Source organism: Monodon monoceros, unplaced genomic scaffold, assembly GCF_005190385.1.
Source record: "Monodon monoceros isolate NGI ecotype Baffin Bay Population unplaced genomic scaffold, NGI_Narwhal_1 Super_Scaffold_4, whole genome shotgun sequence".
Lineage (NCBI taxonomy): Eukaryota > Metazoa > Chordata > Mammalia > Artiodactyla > Monodontidae > Monodon > Monodon monoceros.
In genome coordinates this window covers 66,448,973-66,474,776 of record NW_021703781.1, presented here as the reverse complement: position 1 = coordinate 66,474,776, position 25,804 = coordinate 66,448,973, and the positions used below count along the sequence as shown (strand labels likewise).

Sequence of the window (25,804 nt, the reverse complement as noted above, 5' to 3'; positions counted from 1 at the left end):
ACTCGTTGGGCGACAATCCACAAAACACACTATTCCTTTCTACCATCTCATATTTCAAAGGGGCTAGAACTTGGGAGGGCCAAAGTGGGAAGTAAACAGAAAACGGATTTGCTCCATTATTCATTCATTAATCTGCTTCTTGAGCACCTACTATGTGCCAAGCTCAGTGCTGGGAGCCAAGATCACACAGTAAGTGGTGTAGGAAGAATAGGCAGAGTCTCTTTCTCATGGAGCTTATGTCCAGTGGAGAAGATGGACATCATTTTTTAAAAATTCACACAGAAATAAACTCATATCTGTGTTAAGTGCTACACAGCAGAGGAACTCAACACTACAGGAGGTTTTAATAGGGGGATCTGACCTGATCTGGGGGTCCAGGAGGAACTGTGTTGGGTGCTGGAAGATGCATAGGAGTTGACCAGAAGAGCAGTGTTGGGGTGAGGCGATGATCCAGGCAGAGAGGCCACCATAACTGAGAACCCCTAAGGTGGGAGGGAGCAAGGGTGCCGGGCAGGCCTGGAAGGAGTGTGGGCTGCAACACAAAGGGTGGACAGAGGGGGCTCCAGAGGGGACACCAGGTGGCACGGGATCAGATCAGGCAGGGCCTCTTTTTTTTTTTTAATTTCTTTTTTTGATGTGGACCATTTTTTGAAGTCTTTATTGAATTTGTTACAATATTGATTCCTTTTTTTTTTTTTTTTTTAATTTTTTGTTTTTTTGTCCCCAGGGCATGTGGGATCTTAGCTCCCCGATCAGGGATCGAACCCGCACCCCCTGCATTGCAAGTTGAAGTCTTAACCACTGGACCGCCAGGAAGTCCCAGGCAGGGCCTCTTAAGAGCAACAGGACATCACTTAAAAGTTTCAGGTAGGAGATGGGAGTGGAGAGGGGCCCAGACATGATTAGATTTGCATTTTGAAATGGCTGATGTGTGAAAAACAGGATGGCTGGGAACCAGGTGAACCCAAGGAGACCAGTCAGGAGGCTACTGCAGAGGTCCAAACACCAGATGATGTGGCTTAGAGTAGGCAGGTGGCCGTGGGGTGGAGAAACACAAATGCACTAGAGAACTTTAGAAGTTAAAATCAACAGGATGTGAGGCAAATCAAACCCCTCAACACCTTAACCCTCGCCCCACAACCAAGAACACTTACCTTCAGCAAACAGGAAAATGCAGATGGCTTCCAGCAACAGGAAAGAGGGCATGTTGATATAACTATAGGGCCAGGACAAGAAAATAAAGCATCAGCAATCAGCTCTGTGAGCTCCTCAAGTCACACCTCCAAACAAGACCACAACGGCTCGGCCTCTCCCAGGGCACAGATATGACCCTAGAGGCTGCTCCTTGCCATGACAACTACAGTAGCCTGGAGAAGACTCAAATCCCCAAAAGCCAGGGAAGACTACTCCAGTGACTCTGATTTTAAAGGACAGTCTAACATCTTCCCCAGACACCTAGCTCCAAAGCCCACAGCTCCTTCACAGACTCTGGCAAGGTGCCCTGTGTCCAGAGTTAAGAGACCCCGGGCCCTGCTCAGCCTCGGCCCCGACCAGCCATGGGACCCTGGGGAAAGCCCCTCCCTCTTAGCAGCTCCACTTCTTCACAAGGAGTTAGATTCTGATAGATTGAAGATTTGATTTCAAAGTCTTCATTTTCTGAAACCGAGCAAGGTCTCCCAGCCCGCACTTTCTAAATTACTTAAAAACAGTAACATGGCGGAGGAAGCAACAAAAGTATTTCTGTAAAGTTTTTTTGTTGCCTAATGCTTATAGTATGGGTAAAATTCAGTTCCATGGAGCCTGATTACTTATCGATTTTTGAAGGAGATATTAAGGATGGGAAGTGAGAGCTTTTCTTGGGAAACCATAGACCGTAACTTTGATTCCATATGGGCACATATCTGAGGTTTACTTCTAATTTTAGCTGTGAGGCCTGGAAATGCAATATTATCATTTCAATCACAAAGATATGATGCACAATTCAGACAGACTTACATTTTGCTAAGTATACATGTAGCGTAAGAACTGAAAGGGAACATATAGATGAAATTTAGACTTTTTCCGCCCAGCATAATTCAGCAGGGAAAAAAATCTAAAAATATCTCAACAATAGGTTCTAGAAATTCTATCTTTTGTCCTTTGGGATGCAATACATTCAAGATCTCACCCTACAGTTTTTCTGCATTAAACATACATCACAGCAAGATCTTTTTTGACCCACCTCCTAAAGTAATGAAAATAAAAACAGAAATAAACAAATGGGATCTAATTAAACTTAAAAGCTTTTGCACAGCAAAGGAAACCATACACAAAACAAACAGACAACCCTCAGGATGGGAGAAAATATTTGCCAACGAAGCAACTGACAAGGGATTAATCTCCAAAATATACAAACAGCCCATGTAGCTCAATATCAAAAAAAAAATAACCCAATCAAAAAATGGGCAGAAGATCTAAATAGACATTTCTCCAAAGAAGACATATAAATGGCCAAAAAGCACAAGAAAAGATGCTCAACATCACTAATTATTAGAGAAATTCAAATCAAAACTACAATGAGGTATCACCTCACATGGGTCAGAATGGCCATCATCAAAAAATCTACAAACAATAAATGCTGGAGAGGATGTGGAGAAAAGGGAACCCTCTTGACTGTTGGTGGGAATGTAAATTGATACAGCCACTATGGAGAACAGTATGGAGGTTCCTTAAAAAACTAAAAATAGAACTACCATATGACCCACCAATCCCACTCCTGGGAATATACCCAGAGAAAACCATGGTTCAAAAGTATACATGCACCCCAACATTCACTGCGGCACTATTTACAATAGCCAGGACATGGAAGCAACCTAAATGTCCATCAACAGAGGAATGGATAAAGAAGATGTGGTACATATATACAATGGAATATTACTCAGCCATAAAAAAAGAACAAAGTAATGCCATTTGCAGCAACATGGATGGATCTAGAGACTGTCATACTGAGTGAAGTCACACACAGAAAGACAAATATGTGATATCACTTATACGTGCAATCTAAAAAAAAGGGTACAAATGAACTTATTTTCAAAACAGAAGTAGAGCCACAAATATAGAAAACAAACTTATGGTCACCAGGGGAGAAGGGGGGAGGGAGGGATCAATTGGGAGATTGGGACTGACATGTACACACTACTATATATAAAATAGATAACTAATAAGAACCTGGTGTATAGCACAAGGAACTCTACTCAATACTATGTAATGGCCTATATGGGAAAAGAATCTAAAAAAAAGTGGATATATGTATAACTAATTCACTTTGCTGTACACCTGAAACTAACACAACACTGTAAATCCACCATACTAGGAAGAGCCAGGCAATGCACATGTTTCTTTCCACTAAACAAATAACACAGATGCTCAGTCAGGAGCTAATTCCAAAGAGAAAATCCTAAGCAGAGATGTGGAAAGGGAAACACTGCAGGATTCCAGGAGAATCCCAGGCTATAGAGACGAGGGCAGAGACAGAAGCGGTCAGTCTCTGCGGGGGCACAGAAGCATGCAACATGCAGCAAGGAAACTCACTTCAACCTGACACTCTCCAAAAATCCCTTTAACATCCTCAGTAATGGCCACTCTCCTGCATCTAAGAACGTGGAGAGCAAGGCAGAAGCCCCAAATCTTCAATTATGGATCCTGGCCCTTTGGATCCCCCACCTCCACTGGGGACGCCAGTTCTCCAAAACACCTGGCAGGAGTCTCCTGGTCATCTTCGGTGACTCAGCCGTGTGGCTTTTGTCTCACTCGTCTGCTGCACCCCATCCACCTCTGCCTGGGCACTGAAAACACACCTGCCAGCTGCAGGAACACAACAGAACTCCACTCTGAATTCAGAGGATCTGCCGACCAGTCTGAGAGCCTTGAAAATCAAAGTCACCCAGGAAATGCATATTCTTGTGAACTGCAGAAGAGTTAAAAATGACCCAACTCGTGTTCATGAAGGTGCTACTGCCAGACCTTACTGGAATTGCAGGAAATATGAATAACCAGTGGTGGTGGGTGCGCTTTCCTGGCCCGTGCTTACCCCCTGGGCCTGCACTCCTACCCGCAGGTGGCACGCTCTGGTGTCAAAAGTAAAGAGGAGACTCAGTGAATGAATGTACACACTCCAGAGATGATTGGAAGGCGTCACTGATGCTTAGAAGGGAAGGGGTCCTGGGTGATCACACAGCTCAAGTCTCTGGCTCCTAATCCAACAGGCTTTCCTCTAACCATGCTACTCCTGGAGCCGAAGTCAGCTCAGAGTCCTAGAGCCACAGCCCTGAACTCCATCCACACTGAGCTGGCACACCGTAAGTCACCCCTGGACAGGCAGGAGCCATGCCCACCCCATGGTGGTAGAGTCTGCATCCTGGATCCAGGGGCCCTACTTCTCACCTGATGCTGTGCGACCCTGAGAGGGGCCTACAGTTCCTCACCTGCAAAATGAGGAGGTTGGACCAGATGCTACCAAGGTGTCTTCTGGTTTAAGAAAAAAAATCCCCTTTTGATCTCCCCTCCATCGTGGAGCTACGATGGTCGGACCTTACTCCCCTGTCTATTCAGCTTGCTGGATTTCAAAACATTTCTGAAGCAAACCAAATCGAACATCCTAACCAGCTGAGGGTCTCTGTGCTTCAAATAACTCAGAGGCTTCACATCCTCACCTAATCTAAGTGAAAACTGGACACGCAATACTGCAAGCGGGAGGAAGGCAGGAGCTTCCCAGACACAATCGAAGGGAGAAAGGTAGACCGAGAGGATACCGGCTGGTGGAGGGGCTGCCATGCCTCCTGCTCCGCTCATGCCAGCAAGACAGACTTTCCTCTTCCCCAAGGACCTGTTTTCTTTCCTCTTACTTCAGACAACAGCCACAGGACAAGTCCCCACCTGGCGCCTGGAAGCCAGGAAGGGGCGAGGCCTGGAGACAAGGGCCAGTGCAGAGCAAAGGGAAAGGGCTTCTCCACGCCGTCTAGTCCCGAGGTTCAGGATGATTTTCTGGGATCACAGCTTCTGACCTTGGGCACGCGCGGGACTCTGAGGCTCAGGCCTGTTAATTTTTTTTTTTTTTTTTTAACAAAACTAGGATTCTAGCAGCCTCCGCAGGCTGCCGTGGGGACAAGGTAAAAGAGAGTGCAGAAGGTTCCCGATGCAGAGCAAGGCGTTCAGTGAACACGGGCCCCTCCCTCTACTAGGTGACAAACCTAAGCAGATCCATCGTGCTCTGTCATGCGCCTCTGCTTGCCCAGATGAATGTTTTGCCAGAGCCTCCTAAGGTTCTGCTCATTAAAACAGAATTTGTGTTGGCAATCTGGAAATCAATATAAGAAGTCAAACGCCTCCTCGTAAGTGCTTGGCTGAGATGGTGCTGACTCTGGGACCTCAGCAGCACCTCCCTCCCCTGTCCTCCCACACCCACTGCAATCCCCACTGCCACACAGCCCACACTGAGCCTGCCTGCTGGTATATCTGTCCTGCCTGCCAGATGGCAAATGGCTCAGGGACTAGGGATTGTGTCTCAGTCTCTGCTGGAGCCCCAGCAAGCTTCACGTGCCTGCCACATAGTAGGCGAGACACGTGCTTACCGGAACTCAGCACGGCAGGTCGGCTGGAAGGATACTTCCTGATGAATCTTTGTATTCTTTTTTATACCAAAATAAATGAAACTGTTATTTCAATGCTGGTGCAGGGTTAATAGCACTCTTTACTATCTATTCCCACCCAATCAACTAAAAAATTCAGTTCATTCCCCCTAACTCACATAGCAAAACTTTCTTGCAATACTAATTCAACATTCTAAATGCAACCCTACATCTGAAAAATTTTTAAAGGATGAATTCCACAGTAAAAACCAACAGCTGCTCCCACCTAGTGAGCGCTTAACTCACTAAAGTGCCCAGTACCAGGCTCCATACTTCTGTATCTTCTCTCTCCTAACCCTCCCAGCCAGCTCATGACAGCGTGTTACTCCCATTTTACAGATGAGAAAACTGAGACATGGAGAAGTGAAGTGTTTCGCCCCAGGTTAGACAGCTAGTAAGTGCATCGGACTCCTTTCTGGCCTCCCGGTGATCTGTTCCTTCTGTCACCTTCCTGGTTCTGGGGGACCAGGATAGAGGAACAGAAGCATAATTAAAAATCTGCCACCCTGAATCCCACCCATTGGCAGTCTTCCATGAGCTAATACCTGCCAGCAACTCCCACACTCGAGCACAAAACTTGAGAAGATTTCCAGAACTCAATGCATTCTTATACAAAGCAGTTGGGAGTGGTCTGCAACCCAGGGGCAGAAACAAATCCTTCGTTCCCAGGTACACGTTGTCAAGCCTCTTCCATTACGAATCGCCTGACTCATCACGTTTGCTCCTTTCTGTTCCATCACTCATGCTAATCCCACACATTATTCCTAGCTTCTGGGGTTCTCACGCTTGGACTTAGACACCCCCCCCACCCTGTCTTCTTATCTGATTCTTATTTTCCAATCCTGATTCCATGCAGCACTCGGGACAGCGGGTGAGTGAGGGTTGCTGCTGGACGCTGCAAAACATCACACTTTGTGCTGCCCCAGGAATATGTGTCCCACGAGACAGGAAGAAAGGAAGGCCAAACAAGGCTACTTTTGAAAAAGAAGGGCCAGGCTGAGCAATAGCTAAAGGCAGTTTTGCAGGACAATGCCCACCTTCTCCTCTATGATTGGAAATGAAATGAGGGCAGGGTGAAAAAGGAGAGCACTCCACCTCCTTACAAAATGCAATTCCAACCCCGAATATTAGATTAGCCCTTGGCAGCCTCCTCTCCATCAGTAGGATGGAAATCTGAACCCTTTACAAAAACAGTCCACACCTGAACAGAAAGGCTTTAAAATCGGAGGCATAAGTCTCCAGCCTGGAAGCCCGTGGTCTTCCCCTGTAACAAACATCTTCCTTGTTCATTTGGCAAAATATTTGGCTCAGACCCAGAAAGTCAAGGGAAGTGGATGACACATTTCTAGTCTGGTAAGGCAAGAAGAGCATTTTAAAAGTTGCTCTGGACACGCCATGCTCCCTCTAACAAAATCACAATTCTCAGAACCTAACAGTCTGGCAACCAGAAATCATCCCCAAGGGTCAAACAATGTGCCCTCTGGATCTCTGGATAATTGGGGAGAATAGGCAGATTGGGCATAAATCACAGGTTTCCCACATTCACTGTACCTGCTAAGGGACATTTTTAGCCAAAAGAGATTCTGATATTTGTTTTGGTAGTATTTGAAAATCCTTTATTGAAACTGTACAGGACCCAAATTCACTGCCATGGGACTCTGGAAAGACACACACAGGACTGGAAGTCCAGGGATGAAATTCCAGACTAGTTCTGCTTCTAACCAGACGGGTGACTCTGCAAACAACTCCTCACACACCCCCACCCCTATCCACCTCAGTTCATTCATCTGTTTCATAAACTGACAGTGTTGTAAAGATCCAGTGGAACAGTGTGTGAAAGTCCCCCAAGGGTAAAAGACTTTCTAAACGTATGATGTTAAAAGATTATCACTGCATTTAGTATATTAACTTCATTTAACTACTCATACCCTATAGGGTAGACATGATCATTTCCACTTTTATACTCGTGGAAATGGTCTTGGAGAAGTTGGGGTCCAAGATCAAAGAGCTGGTAAATCACAAGTTTGGTGTCAGGCCCAGGTCTTCTGATGCAGGCAGCCCGGACATGCCAAGAAGCGTGCCGTACACAGTTGGCATGCAAAGAGCACCAGTCTGACATCAGGAGACCTGAGCGCTGACCTCTTAGGTAAATTCCTTCACTTTAGTCACTCAGTTTTCTTCTTTCAAAAATGGGGGTGACATTACCCGTCCTATTTACCTGGAAAGGTTGTTGCCAGCATCACATGAGACTACAGTGCAAAAGTCCTCTGGCAAGGGCAAAGATGACTAATGGAGATCAGGGAAATCCAGTTAAAAGAAGGGACCCAGGATCAGGAAAGGAAGTGAGGGATGGAGGGTCATAATCACATTCAGGGAAACCCAGCAGGTAGTTTTCTGGGTGGAAGAGTAAGCAGGCTGGAGCTGTTTGGAAGATAAAAGGATGAACTAAGAGAAGGGCCTTCAAGTGTACTCAGCTGTCCCAGGTTGCTGGCTTGGGGAGAGGCTGAAGCAGGGGTGTTGCACGGGAGAGACCCTCCCTTGTGCAGGGTTCCCAAGAGACCTCCGATAGCTTTGTAGATGATGGGAGGGATGTGTCTTTTTTTTTTTAATATCCTTGTGGGATAAAATTAAAAATGAGCAATTCTGTTACAGTCCTTTCAATTAAAAGCTTTCTTTTTTTTTTTAACTGATCTGTGAAGTACCAAAGTGTGAAGACCAGTCTTCCAAAACACCTTATAGTGGTGCTGACCCTTCCATTGATATAATTATACGAAATTTAAATTATTCAATAAGAACTAGTACGCATCTGCCCTGTGCCCAGCACCCTCCCAGGTGGTGGGAATGCAGTGAATATGCTCTATAAGATGCGCACCTGGTGGGCACATTCTTAACAAAAGGCTTTTACATTTTCACCAGTAGTTTATCCTCAATGTCATCACTTGCCAATTAGTGACTGTGATGCTCAAGAAGCTCATTAAAAACCCAAGAGTCAGGGTTCCTGGGAGGCTCTCCCATTCTCCCTCGGGCAGTCTTCCACCCTTTCTGGGTCTCCATCTCCTTATCTGTAAAAACACGGGCACCTGACTATAATTCATTCCAAGAACTCGAGCCTAGCGAGGGGGCGGGGAAAGAGCTACAATAAGCTCTGGAGGATAGACCAAAAACCAGATTTAAAGAAAAAAATGTCAGACTTCCCTGGTGGCACAGGGGTTGCAGGGGACACGGGTTCGAGCCCTGGTCTGGGAAGATCCCACATGCCTTGGAGCAACTAAGCCCGTGCGCCACAACTACTGAAACCTGTGCACCTAGAGCCCGTGAACCACAACTACTGAAGCCCATGCGCCTAGAGCCCACGCTCTGCAACAAGAGAAGCCACCGCAGTGAGAAGCCTGCGCACCGCAACAAAGACCTAAAGCGGCCAATAAATAAATAATAAAATTTAAAAATAAAATTGTTTAAAAAAAAATAAAGAAAAACGCCATTGATGGTTTTCAAAGACACAGGTATGATGAGCGAAGGAATCTCCATGACCCTCCGGGATTTGCCTGGGGACCCTGGCTGGGAAATTCTTATACATCAAGAGGTGGCTCTGAGCTGGATTTCTACAAAGCAGAGGAAGGGCTACATGTCCCAATGCAAGGGACTATCTAGTCGAGCTTTGTGCCCCATCAGCCACAGGAAGAGAAGGGCTGCAGGCTACCGAAAGCCAGCAGCATTTACAAATGAACTTCCACGGCCTTTGCCAAGTACAGCCAAACCTCTCTTGGTTTTCTGTTTCCTTCTCTTTTCTGACTCTTCTCTCAATAACTGCACATTTCTTAATATAATGTCACACTGGAAGCAGAACAGACCTTCAATTTTTAGATCTCAATTTATAAAACACTCAGAGGTTCTTGGGGTTTTGTTTTTAAATTAATGGACCGCATAATTTGAAAACTGTACAGGTTCTAATTATTCAGTACCAAGACACCAAACACACTGCATAGCGTCACCATGGAAAGGTCCCTCAGCGGGAAAGCCACTGATTCCACAATGAAAGGGCAGCAAGGTGCCCTCCTCCCTTCTCTTCCGCCTGGGTGTCCATCCTGTTTTTAAATCCATGCCCCCCGTCGAGTTTCTAAGGTGCAATTCTGAGACCCTCCCCTTTCCCATCCCAGAAGGTGGCCAAGAGCCGGCCCTGAATTGGAGAAGTGCAGGAAGCAAGGCTGGTCCAGCTGGCCAGAGTGGGGTTGGGCCGGGGAGGGGGTTCCAGCAGGTGAAATCACCATGGAGGATAAATCCCTTGGACTTCCCACAGGCCAAGGGCGAGTCTCTCAGGGCAGCGGGCCCCTCTCAGGCTCTGCTTGCAGAGACCTCGCTGGGGCCACTGGGCTGCTTGGGAAAACCAAGCGGGCACCTGCATCTGTTCTGTAAAATGGAGCGCGGGGGAGGGTTGGGCTTGTCCCCAAAGCCTTTATTCGAAAGGCGAGCCAGGTCAGGGGGCTCCACGACCGCGCCAAGCCTGTCGGGTGTATTATAAGGTGCCCTCCTCCACCCACATTCACCGAGCCCCCATCCCCTTACCTGCGGTCCGCGCCCCTCCGCTCGGTGCTCCGCTGCCGGGGACCCATAAGAGGGGCCGTTCCCGGGCCCGCCGCGCGCTGCCTCCCAAGAACCCCGCCGGCTCGCCCGGGGAGCCCGGAGGAGGCGCGCGCCAGGTGCGCTTTGCCCGGGACGCCGAATTCCCGGAGAGACGACCGGGCCCCACGGCCGCACTCAGGTGGAGCGCAGACATTGCCGAACAAAACCCGCCGCCCCGACGCCGCGTTCGCGCGGGGCCAGTGGTCTCGGCACGCCGGGCTTATTCGGCACGCCGGGCTTATTCGGCACGCCGGGCTTATTCGCCCTGGGGCCGGGCTTCTCCTCTCCCGCGAGCGCGAGGAAGGAAGCACCGCCTCTCCGACGCAGCTAACCACGCCCCGGAGCGCAGGCTCCTGCGGCGTGGAGACCACTCGGGCTGGGCTCTCCGCGGCGAGCAGCGCGCGGCGAGTCACGCTCGAGCCAGGGGGCGCTGCAGGCCCGGGGAGGGGCGCCCGGGTGGGAGCCATGTGAGACACCTGTGTTCCTCACGGAACAGAGGCGGCGAGCGCGGCGAGGAGCGCGCGGCGGGACACGCTCGGGCCAGGGGGCGCTGCAGGCCCGGGGAGGGGCGCCCGGGTGGGAACCACGTGGGACACCTGTGTTCCTCACGGAGGAGAGGCGCGGAGTGCGGTGCCAGCTGAGCTCGCTCTCCCAAGGGCGGTGCATTGCGCTTCTGGGAACACGGTCCGCAGCGCCTCTCGCGTTTTTAAACAACGCGTTGGCCAAGGCTGGCAAATAAACAAAGGTACTTACTTCTGCTCTGGTCTTCCAGCCTCCGAGCGGTGCAGCAGGGAGCACTGTGTCATCTCCCTTCGACTCCGCAGGATTTGTTGCTTCGACCCTTACGAAAATGTTGACTTTGGCATCGTTTCTATTTGTCATGGCAATTGCCCTTTGTTTACCTGTCTGTCCTGTTCTTGCAGTTGGGCGGTAGTAAGCGGGCCTTTTGGCCAGTATCCTCGTTTAAGTCTAGTAGGTGCCTTGATTTTTAAAAAAAATCAAACACCACAAAGCGAAAATAGCTCAATGCCTGGCACAATGCCTTGTGCGTAGTAAGCACTCAAAAAAAAAAAAAAGCTATTATTGCATATAGTTTTCATACTTCATCAAAAAAAAGTGTCATTGCATAACGTGTGCTCATTACCAAAAAAGAAATGGATAAGCAAAGCACACCTACCCCACCTCCCAGAGATAGTCACTGTTAACATTATGGTGTTCCTTCTTCCAGCATCATTCTACTCATATTAAATTTTATTGTTAGCTCATTCCATGCATAGTGTATCATAACCAGCTTTTTTATGTCCCTTTTTGAACATCTTTCTGTGGCTTTTCTTCACTTCCACTGCATTTTATTTTTCAAGTCAGTCACAAAATTGTCCAATTTCGAGGAAAGGGGAAAAGATTCTGAGGGGGGAGTAACAAGATTCTGTAAGACATGGTACCAGAACTTCTGCAGTGACTATTTTTGGAAACACACTTTGCCACAATTCTAGCAGTTTTTGGTAGATTCCTTACTATTGTCTAGATAAACATTCATGTTATCTGCAAGTGGAGATATTTTTTCATTAAAAAAATCTGTTATTAAAAAAATTTTTTTAAACATCTTTATTGGAGTATAATTGCTTTACAATGGTGTGTTAGTTTCTGCTTCTTTCTGTGGCTTTTAGCCACTTTTAATGTTCTAGTGTGCTTAACCAGTCCACTATTTTAATTTTAATCATTAGATATTTGTGCTTTTGCCCAGTTACTCCCTTGGAGTAAACTGCAAGATGGTAAAGTTCTAGGCTATAGGCTATATATACAATTTAAGGCTTTTGACGTGTATTATCAAGTTGCCCTCCAGGAAGATTGACCTGTTTCCTTTTTTCCAAGCCCCTCCCCCATTATTCTTATAAATGGCAACCTGATAGACTAATAACAATTCTGTTTTTACATCTTTCCTTTTCAAAAAATTCTAAAAATATCACATTTCCCTCTGTGGTTCTCAGTTGGTTTCCAATCCTCCCAATATTGACAACTTCCAGTGAAAGTGGCCCATGGTAATGTCGATTGTTGCAAACTTCACTGAAGAGGGGAAAAAAAAGGCCTCATTTTTTCACCTCGTTTCATTCCTCCCAATAATATTTACTGAGCACCCAAATGTAAAAACAGTCAACCAGAGCAGCATAAGTAATGCCTGAGCACCTGTGCAGGGGAACTTGTCTGCGGGTCTAAATGCTCAGTGGGGGAGGCATGGTCTCTGCCCCTAGATGGGCACTGTCCCATAGAAATGCAGTGCATGCAACACAGGTGATTTCAAATGGTCTAGTAGCCATATTAAAGTGAAAAAGAGCAGGTGAACTTAATTTACTAACCCAGTAGATCCCAAATATTATCTCAACATGTAATCAGAGTATTTTAAGCTAAGTCTTTGAAATTCAGTTGTATTTTACACTTACAGCACATCTCCTTTTGGACTAGCTGTATTTTAAGTGTTCAATAGCCACAAGTGTCGAGTTGCCCATGCCGCTCTAGATAGAGCAGGGGTTTGAGAAGAGCAGACCAAGTCCTGGTCAAAGTGGGAACTTCACAGCTGGCAACCCTCTCCCCAACCTGTTCTGATTGGTTGTTGACAGTGAACCAGCACACCTTTGCCTAAGGTTTACCTGAGAGAAGCTACATTTCAATTCTGGATGCTCCTGACAGTTTTACATCTGTAGTTGGGGGCATTTCACATTTTCATTCCATGATTAAGAAGTAAAAAGGCTGAAACTATAAATACTGGTGGAGATATTGAAACGGAGTAGGACCCTACATGGTCCTTGCCCCCCCCACCCCCATGTCCTCAGCCTGCCTTCTGTCTGTGAAAAAACCTTAGCCAAAGAATGTTTAATCAGAGAAGTGAGAAAATGCATAAACAGGAAGACAGTCCAACAAAATAATAATAGTTTAGTCATTACGCAAATCAAGGACCTCTAGATCCTTTTTCAAGGGCTATAGATAATACTCTGAGCCACATCCTGCGAGCTGTCTTATACTGAAACCCCCGCCAGGTGGAAGAAGTGAACTACATGATGACAAGGCTGTAGTCACGACATAAGATGCCACAATTCCGAGGGCTGGCCTCAAAGAAATGGGAACAAACCAACCCTGGAACTAAAGATTAACTGTACTTAAAACAATCAAGATGATGCTGATCAGACCACCGCATAACCAAATTCAAGATGACAGCGCTGACTGCTGTTTCTGCATGTAGCCCCCTCCCTCTGCCTATAAAAGCTCTTGCCCTCTGTCAGCTCTGGGGAGTTGGCCTTTGGACAGGCGTCCGCCCTCCCCCCAGGTTGCCAGCCTCCAAAATAAAGCATACTTTCCTTTCCACCAACCTTGCTTCTTTATCGGCTTTAGAGTGGCAAGTAGATGGACCCCTTCTTTTGGTAGCAGCATCAGTTGCTCCGAACTCCCTCACATCAAAAGTTAATCACCTGCGCCTTTCTTCCATGTATGCGTGGGCGGGGAAAGCAGGTGGCCCAGGCTATGCCGTGTGCTGAGTGGTTGACTAGCAGCGGTAGAGGATTTTAATACAGGGAGAAGCTGGGCAACTACTTTTGTCATCCATGGCAACCCCTCCCTTGTGAAGATTTGTGGAAATCTTAAAAATAGGCACCATGAAGGACCTTGATCCCAAAGGGCTTGTGAGCCCCTTGCTTCCAAGGACTTGCCATATTCATCTTTGTGGCCCCAATGCCCTGTAAACTCTACGTAGTAAGTGCCCTTTTAAAATGTGAGTTAATTCATGAATTGCCCTATACAGCATGTCTCAGTTGTAAACACACAAGGTATAAAGACAACTTTGAATTCCATGAAGAGATAAAGGGGGACTTTGGCTCCCAGCAATGTGCAGAGGCAGACACCCAGCGTAGTGGAATGACCACCGCTTTGGAGATGAGGTGGTTTGGGGTTCCCCACCCAGCTCTCTTCCCTACTGGCTTTCTGACAAGAGATAAGATGCTTAATATTTGACTGTTCAGTTTGCTGGACTATAAAAGTGGATGGGTACAGTGGTTCCCAAACCTATGGAAGCCCAATTCAAATTCTTTGCATCCACTCCCCCACATGATAAAGCAAGGTGAAGCACATATTAAAAAACCCAGAGAAGGATTCATAATAGAGCCACAAAAGTTGTAGATTTCCCAGAACCCACAAGGCAGCCATTAACCAGAACCCTCTGTTGAAAAATGAAAGAACAGGAAACAACGCATGTTTAACAGCAAAGAAACCACCCCAGAGGAAACAAAGGGCCTGGCTCTCAAGTACTCCACAGGCAACAAATTAAGCCAGAGCAAAAACTGTGGCACTAACAGCAGCAAGAGAGAATAAAGGCGTGGCAGGGGGACATAAGGAACAGAAATACTGCCATCTTGAAGCTAATGACCCTTAGGTTTGGGGCAGGCACCAATTGTTCTAAGGGTTAAAGCATCTCAACTCCTTAAAACAGTGAGAAAAATTATGCACAAGGTTTTACTGGATTTGCTTTTAGGAAATGTGATGCTTTCTGGCTACATGAGTAAGCATGGAATGTCTACAAAGGCAAAGGCTTGGGTAACATTCAGTCATTCAATCAACATCCAAAACCACATATGCATTCCACTTCAAATTGTCAATACTTCCAAATTTTGTGTCTTTAGTTTTCACATATATGTGCATGCCTTAATGTAAGTATTCACTGAGTGCATTTTGAGAGGAATCTGGGCGCACCCTTGGAGGCAGCAGACTAGGCTCTGCCTGACGTATTATCAACCTCACAGTTGGTCTCATTTCCTGGAAGGCTCATGTAACAGGTGGTGGGCACCTGATCATCAAAAGGTTATCACAAGTTTTTAAATACGGCATCACCTCAGGGTCTCAAGGAAAGCATAGGAAAATGGCTGAGGCTGGGCAGCTAAAGCCTTAAGTGAAACCAATGTTAGGTTATCTGAAAGCTACTGCCAAGATTTGAGAACCTTCCTAGGGAAGTTAGACTGCAGTGCCTGAACGGTAACTTGAACAATGTTCAGGCATAGAAGAAGTGTTAGCAGTTCCCTGGGTGAGCCTTCCACAACTCCTGCCCCATACAAATGAGCAGAAGTCTTAGCGTATCTGAACCTCTCTTTAATTTCAGCAAACAAAACCATCCTACGACTCCTAACTGCACGTTTGGAACCACATGCTGCCCTCTAACTCATCTGGAAAAACAGAGCAAACAAAAAGCACCCTTGAGATTCTTCTGTTTAACAAGTAAAGCACTCCTTGGGTGCAAGTCTGGCTACAGAAACACCCACAGCGGTGAGGAGCCCAGGTGTCACTCTTTGGCTAATCCCAGAAGAGCTCAATTTGCCCAATCCAGGCAGCAGTCATGTTGGTGATGAGCCCACTAGTTACTCTATTGGTTTACTGCTCTGGTCTGGCAGCCTCAGAGTGGTGGGCATCACAATGACTTTATTCCTCACCTACAATTCGGCAGTTTAAGGCCCTGCTGAGAAGGATCCTCAGGTTTTCTGGAGCAAGAGAGCTCGAGTTCAGACTCTCACTCACCCTTGTTCACAATTTTGAAACTTTTTCATTTCTAGCGGCCCTAGCAAACAACATTGTACCAAAAGAAAAAGGCACATCAAATATGTCCTCTTCCCACACTGCCCCCCACCACCCCTGTTCACTGCTTAACCCATGGTTAAGAATCCCTTGCACAATGGATCTGATCTGTCTCAATATCTGCATGCCCTATGCCAAGGAATATAACTGTTTGATCATATGGTCTCAGGTGTTAAGTACTTATCTATGACTGAACTAAGTATTTTGAGGGAACCCCAAGACTGGGATTGGCAGGTGTTGACGGACCACACATGGCCCTACTGAACAAAAAATACGTCACTTACCTCAGTGTCAGGCACACAGCTGGAGCTCAGTAAATATGTGAATTAATGTGAAAGATCAAAAATAAGATCTGGTGGTCCAGTACGAGAATATGAAAATATGCTGCATTAATCCAGAAGACATTTAACCCATCTCTCTACTTGTGAGACTAGCACTATAGATTACGTTAGTTTCTCTTTGGGAACAAGGCAAATAGCTCAACCACCAAATATTATTAAACTCCATTTAATTTAAACTGTTTCTATTCAAACTTCCAGTATGTACCATATGATAAAACCTCAGAATGCGATGAACTTAGATTTTTTTTAATGTGTTCCATGACTTGCTTCCCTAATTTTCCTTAATAAAAAGGACAGTTCTGCGATTCCAGTTTTCATTTGCATTTTCATTGTGATTGGAATTGAACAGAGTATGAACAAACTAAACGTCCAGTGCTCCTAGTATGTGCCAACAAGAAAAGGAAATTAGCAAAATGCTGCTGGCAATAAGAACACAAGGGAAATCTGGCTGTGAAGGAAAAGGATTTTACTGGGCAGCTTAAATTTTTATCTAATAGAAGCACATCAATGTTTGAACAACTTTTAACATGAGGAAAAACTCCACTTAATCTAAGCTGACACACATTACCAGTAAAAGCAAAAAAAAAAAAAAAAAAAAAGTCAAGTTTCTTCTTTGAGTTGGTGACAACATCTTCTTAGGCTGTCACAGTCTGATACTTAAATCATGGAAAAATTCCCAAAGAGAAACTTACAGGCTGGCAGGAAAGTCAGCTGGCCCATAATTCTGTATATGTGAGTTTACAGCTTAAGATGACTGTATGTGCTTCCAGAAAAATATATACTCTAACTTAGCTTTTTAACTTAAATTGTTAACTATATTTGTGCTTCAGAAAATGTAAATTCTATCTACATTAACAATCTAAGTGGCTACAGATTGGAAAGGTACCTATGGATGGCAGGAACAGAGAGAAGAAGTGCCTTCCGCCCACCTAGTGGGTGAGAGCCCAAAGGCTGAGGAAACGTCATCCGAATCAACATGGAGAGAAAGAAGCTGATGACCTCAGAGAGAACAGGATAAGAAGGGCAGAGATCCAAGCAACAACAAACCAAAGAACATTTATTATGTGGAAGAGGCAGACTGTGACAGGGAGAGCAGGGCATATTTTACTATGAAATATATCAAACATACAGAAAAATCCAAAAAATAAAACTCATGTGTCTATCAACTAAATTGATCCAGTACTAACCCAGAGCCATATTTTCTTCAGTACCTTTAAGTAATAAAAAGTTACATGTACACTAGACAGCCCCTATGTATCCCTTCCCATATTCCCACGCACTTGGTATGAATCTTTTATGCAAGACTTATTTGGGGGGAAGAACTTCGAGGGAAAAAAATAAAACTACCCCGCCTAGACAGAAGAGTGGTAAGCAAACAAAAATTAAGGCATAAAATGTCATTAAAGAAAAAGTTTCCAAGAAACAAAAACACAAGATGCTGTACTTTCTCTCCTCAGTCAAGCCTTCACTGTTTCCTTTCTCGTAAGTGTTGATCTCTGAGAGTGTTTCTGCAAGAGAAAAATCAGCTATCATTACGCCTTATATAAAAACTCAATTACCATGGTTCTTAATTTCTATCTTAAGTAAAAGTAAACCAAATATTCACTTTTAACTGAAATTACTTTAAGTCAAATCTGCCAATTAAAAAAAATTCACCACCACAGTAACAGTGCTTTATGTCCAATACAGCTGTCTGTACTCCCCTTCACAGATATAAAATATAGCTGTTTGCTCTCCCTCCAAATATAAAAAATATTTTATTAACTTGTATGCTGAAATACTTACCACTTTTGAGTAACAGATTACAGAGAGTTTTATGTTCTCATCACCACATCACTCCTAGTTTAGCAATTTTACAATAAAATTACGAACAAATTAAAACAAATTTCTCCAGAGATGATGAAACACTGAAACTTTACGCACATTTTATCCTTCTCTAAGAAGAATAATTTAAACAATTATCCAGGGCCTCCCTGTTGGCACAGTGGTTGACAGTCCGCCTGCCGATGCAGGGGACGCGGGTCCGTGCCCCGGTCCGGAAAGATCCCACATGCCGCGGAGCGGGTGGGCCCGTGAGCCATGGCCGCTGAGCCTGCGCGTCCGGAGCCTGTGCTCCGCAACGGGAGAGGCCACAACAGTGAGAGGCCCGCGTACCGGAAAAAAACAAAACAAAGCCAACTATATTTTCACCACAATGAAGGAAGTATGCTTAAGGAACCATGTATGTAATTTTTTCTAGTAATATAACCCCTTAGTTTCTTGCCGTCCAGAACTGATCTAATCTAAAATGATATTGTAGCACAGCTACAGGTAAGCAGCAAACGGTGGTACGGAGACCTCAGCTTGCATCATAAGACCTACTTTCCAGTCTGTGTGTGTGGTTTTTTGGGCAGCCACTTAACCTCCTTGAGCCTTCACCTCCTCATCTATAAAATGAGGCCTACCTTCTTTTAATCTTCTGAGCACTGTGAAGATTAAATATGTGACTATTACACCATTGTAAAGCAATTATACTCCAATAAAGATGTAAAAAAAATATGTGACTATTAGATAATGCACTACTCAAATATAAGGTATTACATTGTATTCAAAGGTAGACAACCTATATTTATTTCTGCAGTAGGGGTAAAGCCAGTTCAACCACTATGCTTTAAATCAAGTGTTTTGTTTTTTTTTTAAGTAATGTCTTCAATCTATTTAGAAACAATAGAAAATACAGGTTTCATCTGAAGTTGTGTACCCAAACACACTCAATATTCTTGCGGGAAAAAAAAAAGCTTACTGCACAGATATAAAGATTAAAGCACATACAGTTCATCAACTTGATTAGAAATATGATGATTTGGTATCATTAAATTTTAAACTCAAGTATGGTACACATAACAGCAGTCAGTATTAAAACTTAATATATTAGAAAGGACTAAAAGTTGTAACTGCAAGTCAGCATTTATTAAAAATAACCCAAAACTTGTGAAGTAAAATAAACCATCTCAAAATAAATCATGAGAATCAAAACTCTTGATCTTGCATGAATGATATTTAACTTAGAACTTAGCCATACTTTCTTAGAAACAGAAACAAAACAACTGTCCATTATCATGTGGAGAATAGGTCTGACCCCAGTAGGTACCTCCTTGAGAGCTGCTACACCCACTGAGCCCCAGAGGGCAGGAGGACCTCGGGAGCTACTTGCAAATGGTCAGATATGAACTGCAGGTTAGCCAGCAAGAGCGCACATACTAAGTAAGTCAAAGATCCTTTGCTTTTAGCTAGAATTCTATCAATTCAAAGTGGTGAGAAGTTCTAACTGGCTACTGATCACAAAACAATTTCCGAGGGCCACCTTAGAACAAAGGATCCCAGGCAATATAAAAAAGCAGGGGAACCACTATTCAAAATCCACCAATGTAGTCTTGAACCACTAGAGTCACCGCAGCCAAAAAAGGAAGAGTATGTTTTGTTTTGAAATGAAATATACTATCAGTACAGCCCATTTTCTGTTCTTGGTCTCTTAGAACCTCTTCACAAAAAGTGCTAAATGTTTTTATAGATGTACGTACAAGGGAGAGTTAATTTCACTCTAGACACAAAGAAGTTCAGGCTAAGCTTGACCTCACGACAATTTTTACAAGTCCCTGCAAATATCATCAAGAGCTGTCTCTATGTCAAACACAGTAAGGAAAGGACGCTGCAACCCGGACAGCCTTGGACTCAGTCCCACTAGCAGTGTCAAAGGGAGCTTACCAAACAAAACCTACAAAGACAGCAGAAACACTACAGCCAGACCTCAGATCATTACACCGCAGAAGAAAGTACAGCCTCAAAACGGGTGTCACCCCATTAGCTCTGTCATGACAACATGACTGGAGATGTCCTGCTGGGGGTTACACAAGTGCAAAAACATCAAATTTAACTTACTTAACTTTTTAACAATTTTTTCATTTCAGTAAATTTGTTTTGATTGGTTGGATTGTTTAAGAGGAAGAGAAGAATCTGTTCATGTTTTTCAACCTGAGGGTGAGAAGAAATGGTGTTATTTCATTCCTAAAAATGTTGGGAGTATAATTTCACTAAGGAAATTTTACCCACTTGTTTCTGTAGCTCTGTGCAGCAGCAGTTCATCCTGTTCACCTTTTCTAAAAGCAAATGCAAAAAGCCATTAGACAACCAGCACTATAAATAACAGAAAAAAGACAACAAAACAAAACCTGCAGTCTGAACATATACAGATCTGCCCCTCAGGGCAGATCCTTTCCAACTACAAAGGACTTGATCAATTAATTTTTCATTTGGGCTTTACGTTATCTACTCCTGTCCTGGGTTTTACCAAATGAGTGCCCTTACCTCCGAGGTTTCAGGTCTTTTGCCTGTCATACACGGGATATCTCTTTTCAGTTGAGGGCAGGCCTGCCAAAGCATCATCTTATGAAATAACTAGTAAGATCCATTCTCAAATATGTGAGTTCTTCTCACTTTGATCAGGATCAAAAGGAAGTTGGAAGCTACTCTGAATGCTTGACATTTCTAAAGCTCTCAGCATCAATTCTATCAACAGTGTTGCTGAGCCTGATCTAAGGAAAATCTGGACTGGGAGGCCTGCTTCCTTCCAGGTGGCTCCTCTGAGATGGCAACATGAGTCAGCACCCTGCCGCTGGATTTGTAAAGGATGACGACAGAGGGAACGTGGCCACGGAGAATAAGGAAGGATCAGGTCAACTAAATTGATCACATCTGTTCTTGGCTACACTTACACCTGCTATTAATTAAACTTGAAAAAAATACCTTTATTTAAAGCACTTTGCTTTTCAGATGTGATGTTTTTCGCCAGACCATACATCACCAGCTTATCAGCTATATTGATAGTACCATTCTCAGAACACTTCTCAACTGACACTGTGTGGACATTCTTGATAAATCCTTTTACAGAAAGCATTACATTCTGATTCAACATTAAATTTTTCAGTAGCTCTATTATTAATTGAGAACAGCTTCCATTCAATTCCATTGGTCCTGGAAAAAAATTGAATATTAGAGTTAATCTTCAAGTTCCTGAAAAATGATATTTAGATAAATTATCTAAGGATAATAAGCAAAAGCCTCACTGATTTTAGCTAGGTTTAGGTATGCTTTGATGTACTACTGCTGTTGCATTCAAAAAAATCAAACTTAATAAATATTCCTCAATCCCTACTATGTCAAGCACTAATTTAGGTCTAGAAGCCACAAAACAGACAAATGTCTGCCTTTGTGGACTTACATTCTAATGGTAGAAGCAAACAATAATAAAGATAATTTTCCAACTCTCTTGAGTCAAAACCAAAGCAGACTGTGAGGAAATCAGTGTGTTATTATCTACTGGGACCTCTGGGTAAAGAAACCAGGAGTAAGAATAAAACGCTACTTTAGCATTTTAGTTCCGTTTATTCAAATTCCAACTGAAGGGCTGAATAAATACGCAGATATGGTATGAATAGGAAGGAAGCCCCAAATGGTGCCATTTGAATGTCTCTAGCCTCTGTGACAAAGCAGAAAGACCCCCGCACAAGACGTCACATGACTGACCCCAGTTCACCCTGGCCCTGCCACTTAACTAGCTTTGCAACCTGAGGCAAACCAGAATCTCTGAGCCTTGACTCTCTGAAACTAATCTGTAAAACAAAGATGGAACAAATGAACATAATTTTTGTGAGAATGAAAGAATAATAAAAGGTATGAGATTTTTCGGTAAACTCTGCTTGATATTTAGAAATCTGGGCTGTTGCTTAAAATACGCTTTTTTTAAAATTTTTAATTTTATTTTTGGCTGAGTTGGGTCTTCATTGCTGCATGCGGGCTTTCTCTAGTTGCGGTGAGCGGGGGCTACTCTTCGTTGCGGTGTGCGGGCTTCTCATTGCGGTGGCTTCTCTTGCTGTGGAGCAGGGGCTCTAGGCGTTGAGGGCTTCAGTAGTTGTGGCACGTGGGTTCAGTAGTTGTGGCTCGCGGGCTCTAGAGCGCAGGCTCAGTAGTTGTGGCACACAGGCTTAGCTGCTCCGCGGCACGTGGGATCTTCCCAGACCAGGGCTCGAACCCGTGTCCCCTGCATTGGCAGGCGGATTCTTAACCACCACGCCACCAGGGAAGTCCTAAAATACTCATTTGTTTCAGACTCAGTGCTATAAAAGAAAGAAAAACATCCCACAGACACCCAAATTGGAAAGTGACTTAATTGTGTACCTTCAAGGGAACATTTAATAATTTGGAAAGGAAGCTCCAGGTGGCTGGCAGAGATTGGCTGCACTCTGCAAAGAGGCAGAGTTTCAATGTTTCCATAGTCTGCATAGAGCACTTTCACATCAGCAGCTGACGTCCCCAGAACAACGGCACGGTACCAGAAATCATCACCTGAAAGTACAGAGGAATCTCAGGTGAGAAGTTACATTCAATGATGCCCTCCTCCTTTAAGATGGTTATTCACAGTTACATTTACATCACTTAGAAATTCACACCAAGATTTCTGACTTCATGCCGAGGAGTTTAGATTAAATAGGAGCATCACATATACTTGCAGATTCTACTCAAAAGACAGTTATAGGACTAAACAGAAAAAGGCCTAAAACCACAAGGATAGAGAACAAGAGGGAAGACAATGTAATAGTGGAAGGTGGAAAGCAAATATGTGAGTGGAAATGATTTAGCAGAGCTCAACTAAAGCTGGGTGTAAAGAAGCCAAGAAACATCTCAGTTTGCATCTCAAATCCCCAAGCAATCAAGGCTCAATAATTGATGCTACTCATTCAAAAGTTGGAGCAAAGATGGAGATGAAATGGGGATTGGATAACAGAAGCAGAGTTGCTTCCCCAAGGCATGTGAATAAACTTTAGTTTATGAACACATTTACAAATAATATCTATTTTTAAAGCTGCTAAAGAGAATGCTCAGTTTTATGTTTACGTGTTTTAATAACGCTTAGAAAATTCCCCCTTTTCAGGTAACTGCTCCTACCCATGGGCAGAAGACGAGTTTCCTCCACAGAGAGGATGAACCAGAAAGACTACGGACTGGGGAACGTGAGGCAGAGCAGAGGAGGGAGTTTACAAGAACCCTGTCAGGCAAGCTATGCACTCCAGGGAGGAGACGACCGTCTCAAGCAAAAGCACTTCAAGACACAGGCATCAGGAGTTCCCAGTGAAACGGCAGAGCCAGGTCACCCTACAGGAAAGTCCACTAAGCAGACAAGCTCTGCCTGTGCACAAAGGAACTTCCAATTAGCTTCTCAGTGCTCCACCTTACATAAATGAACAGCGAAAGATGACCAGATAGTAGAAGAAAGTCTCTGACATGAAAGAGAAGACTAAAACAAACAGGAACTCAAGGAAACAGAGACCCAAAGACGGAGAAGACCATGAAAATTAAAGAATGATGTTAACATCCTCGGAGAAATGGCCTTCCATCCTTGAAGCAAGTACAAGACAGTTATTAAAAACCACACACTTGAGAAACAAAAAAAGCTACTGAAACCAAAAATGTGATATTAAAAATGAAATATGGAAGGCTGGAAGAGAAAACTGAGGAAATCTCTTGGAGAAAAAAAAAAACAGCAAAGGAAATTCAGCAGTAGGGTTTAAGTCCAACATGAGAATACTTGGAGTTCATAAAGGAGCAGAAAATAAAAGAAAGGAATAAAAAAATTCAGGAAAAATTTTCAAAACTGAAGCTCATGAATTTCTAAAGGGCCCACTCACTGGGTGCTCAGTACAATGGTGAAAAGAAAACCAGTGCTGAGTCACATCATAAAATTCAGGGGCTTCCCTGGTGGTGCCAGTGGTTGAGAGTCCGCCTGACGATGCAGGGGACATGGGTTCGTGCCCCGGTCCGGGAGGATCCCACATGCCACGGAGAGGCTGGGCCCGTGAGCCATGGCCACTGAGCCTGCGCGTCCGGAGCCTGTGCTCCGCAGCAGGAGAGCCCACAACAGTGAGAGGCCCACGTACCGCAAAAAAGAAAAAATTCAAAACTTGGGATGAAAAGATTACCAAAAGTTCCAGAAAGGAGGAAAAAAATACGTACAAAGTTTGGAGAACCTGAATGGCATCTACCTCTCCACCAGCAACACCCACGATGCCTTCAAAATTTTAAGAGAAAGATGATTTCCAACCTAGAATTTTATCTACAGGTAAGCTATCAAGTAACTATTAGGGTAGAATAAAGACTTTTTCAAACATGAAAGATAACAAAATTTATCTTACATGTACCTTTTCTCAGCTTCTAGAGGATGAGATAGATATACCAAAATATTAAATCAAAAGTAAAGGATCCAGAAAACAAGTTGAGACGAGGGAGGGAGAAATCTAGCCAACAAGGTGGGCTGGGAGAGAAATCCAAGAAACATAGGGGGTTCGTGCTGAAACAATCTCCAGTACGATGGTGAAAGGAAAATTTCAGGATGACAGCTCAGGTCTGAAGGACAAGCAGTCTGGATAGGAGTGTGTCAGAAGGCTGGAGCTGCCTACAATATGATAAAAGTTGATAAAGTACAGGCAGTATTCATGGAGAGAATTTATACCAATGCAGAGAACTGGAGATCATTAGTGAAAGTATATAGGACACTAGTAACAAAAAAGGCTGCAAAAGAAAAATGTAATTATAGTAACTACGTGGGTAGGCTGTGAATACTGTTTATGCAAAACTAATAATGTAATACGGAATACTTATCTAAACAAAAATTATGACACATTTCTACTGGGAAGAAAGAGAGGGAAATTGTAGATCTAGTTGTCATACAAAAGAAGAGGGAAACAAAATACATTTTTAAACTGTAAATCTAAATTTTAAAGTGAACGCTGGGGAATAGAAAAGAATCTTACCTGTGTATCTGGCACAGCACGCATCTCCAATTTTTGGTATATAGGCCGATCGACTTTTCTGAGCACTGCAATATTCTAACAATTCGGCTGTCAATACACACAGTTTTTCCTGATCTTCTAAAATATATATAGAAAATGTTTTGTGAAGAAATTTTCAATGCTACTATTTATAATAAAGTATGTATATAAAAAGGAAAGTCAAATCTAATCACTCAAAAAAGAACCCATATATATTAAAATATACATTTATATTTTTAAAATAGATAAAGCCAAAAAAAGATAAAACCACTACTGGTTACCTTGTGGGGGAGGGCTGCAAGACTGGGAGGGGGCAAGAAGGAAGCCACTGGGGGGCTAATTTCTTGATCAGGGTGGCTATTCTAGTGTGTTCATTCTACAAAAACTTGTTCTATTAAGCTGCAGTTTTACAACTGTTCGGTATACTTTTCAGTAAGTGTGTTATAGTTAATTAAATGAAGCAAAGTACTGCCAATTCATCAACCACATGTTATTGTCAGGACGCAATAATCCTAAGACGCTGCTTTCCACTATACAGTTTAAAGCTGATTATTCCTAACACTGGAGGATAAATTTAAGAGCAGTTATTGTTATCACCACAATTCTTGGTTTGACCATTTGAAAAAACTTTTTTTTTCATTTTTTTCAGCTTTCAAATACGTGCAAATTATTTTGAACAGCAAACTTGCACTAACTCAGCCTCTGATAC

The 25,804-nt window shown here is 43.9% G+C and overlaps 2 protein-coding genes across 2 annotated transcripts in view; both read right to left on the bottom strand.

Annotated features, from left to right (window-relative positions):
* The window catches only part of VWA2 (von Willebrand factor A domain containing 2), a 60,617-nt gene extending 50,187 nt beyond the window's left edge, over positions 1-10,430 (bottom strand). The window contains 2 exon segments of the mRNA XM_029244731.1: positions 1,155-1,216; positions 10,230-10,430. Coding sequence (XP_029100564.1) covers positions 1,155-1,216; positions 10,230-10,276 — 109 coding nt within the window. The 5' untranslated portion in view covers positions 10,277-10,430.
* A 6,875-nt stretch (positions 10,431-17,305) lies between these two features.
* The window catches only part of TDRD1 (tudor domain containing 1), a 36,866-nt gene continuing 28,367 nt past the window's right edge, over positions 17,306-25,804 (bottom strand). The window contains exons 20-25 of the mRNA XM_029245620.1: positions 25,078-25,194; positions 22,448-22,615; positions 21,017-21,244; positions 20,324-20,370; positions 20,158-20,245; positions 17,306-17,742 (exon numbers count right to left, since the gene is read on the bottom strand). Coding sequence (XP_029101453.1) covers positions 17,540-17,742; positions 20,158-20,245; positions 20,324-20,370; positions 21,017-21,244; positions 22,448-22,615; positions 25,078-25,194 — 851 coding nt within the window. The 3' untranslated portion in view covers positions 17,306-17,539. The remainder of the gene's footprint in view (positions 17,743-20,157; positions 20,246-20,323; positions 20,371-21,016; positions 21,245-22,447; positions 22,616-25,077; positions 25,195-25,804) is intronic.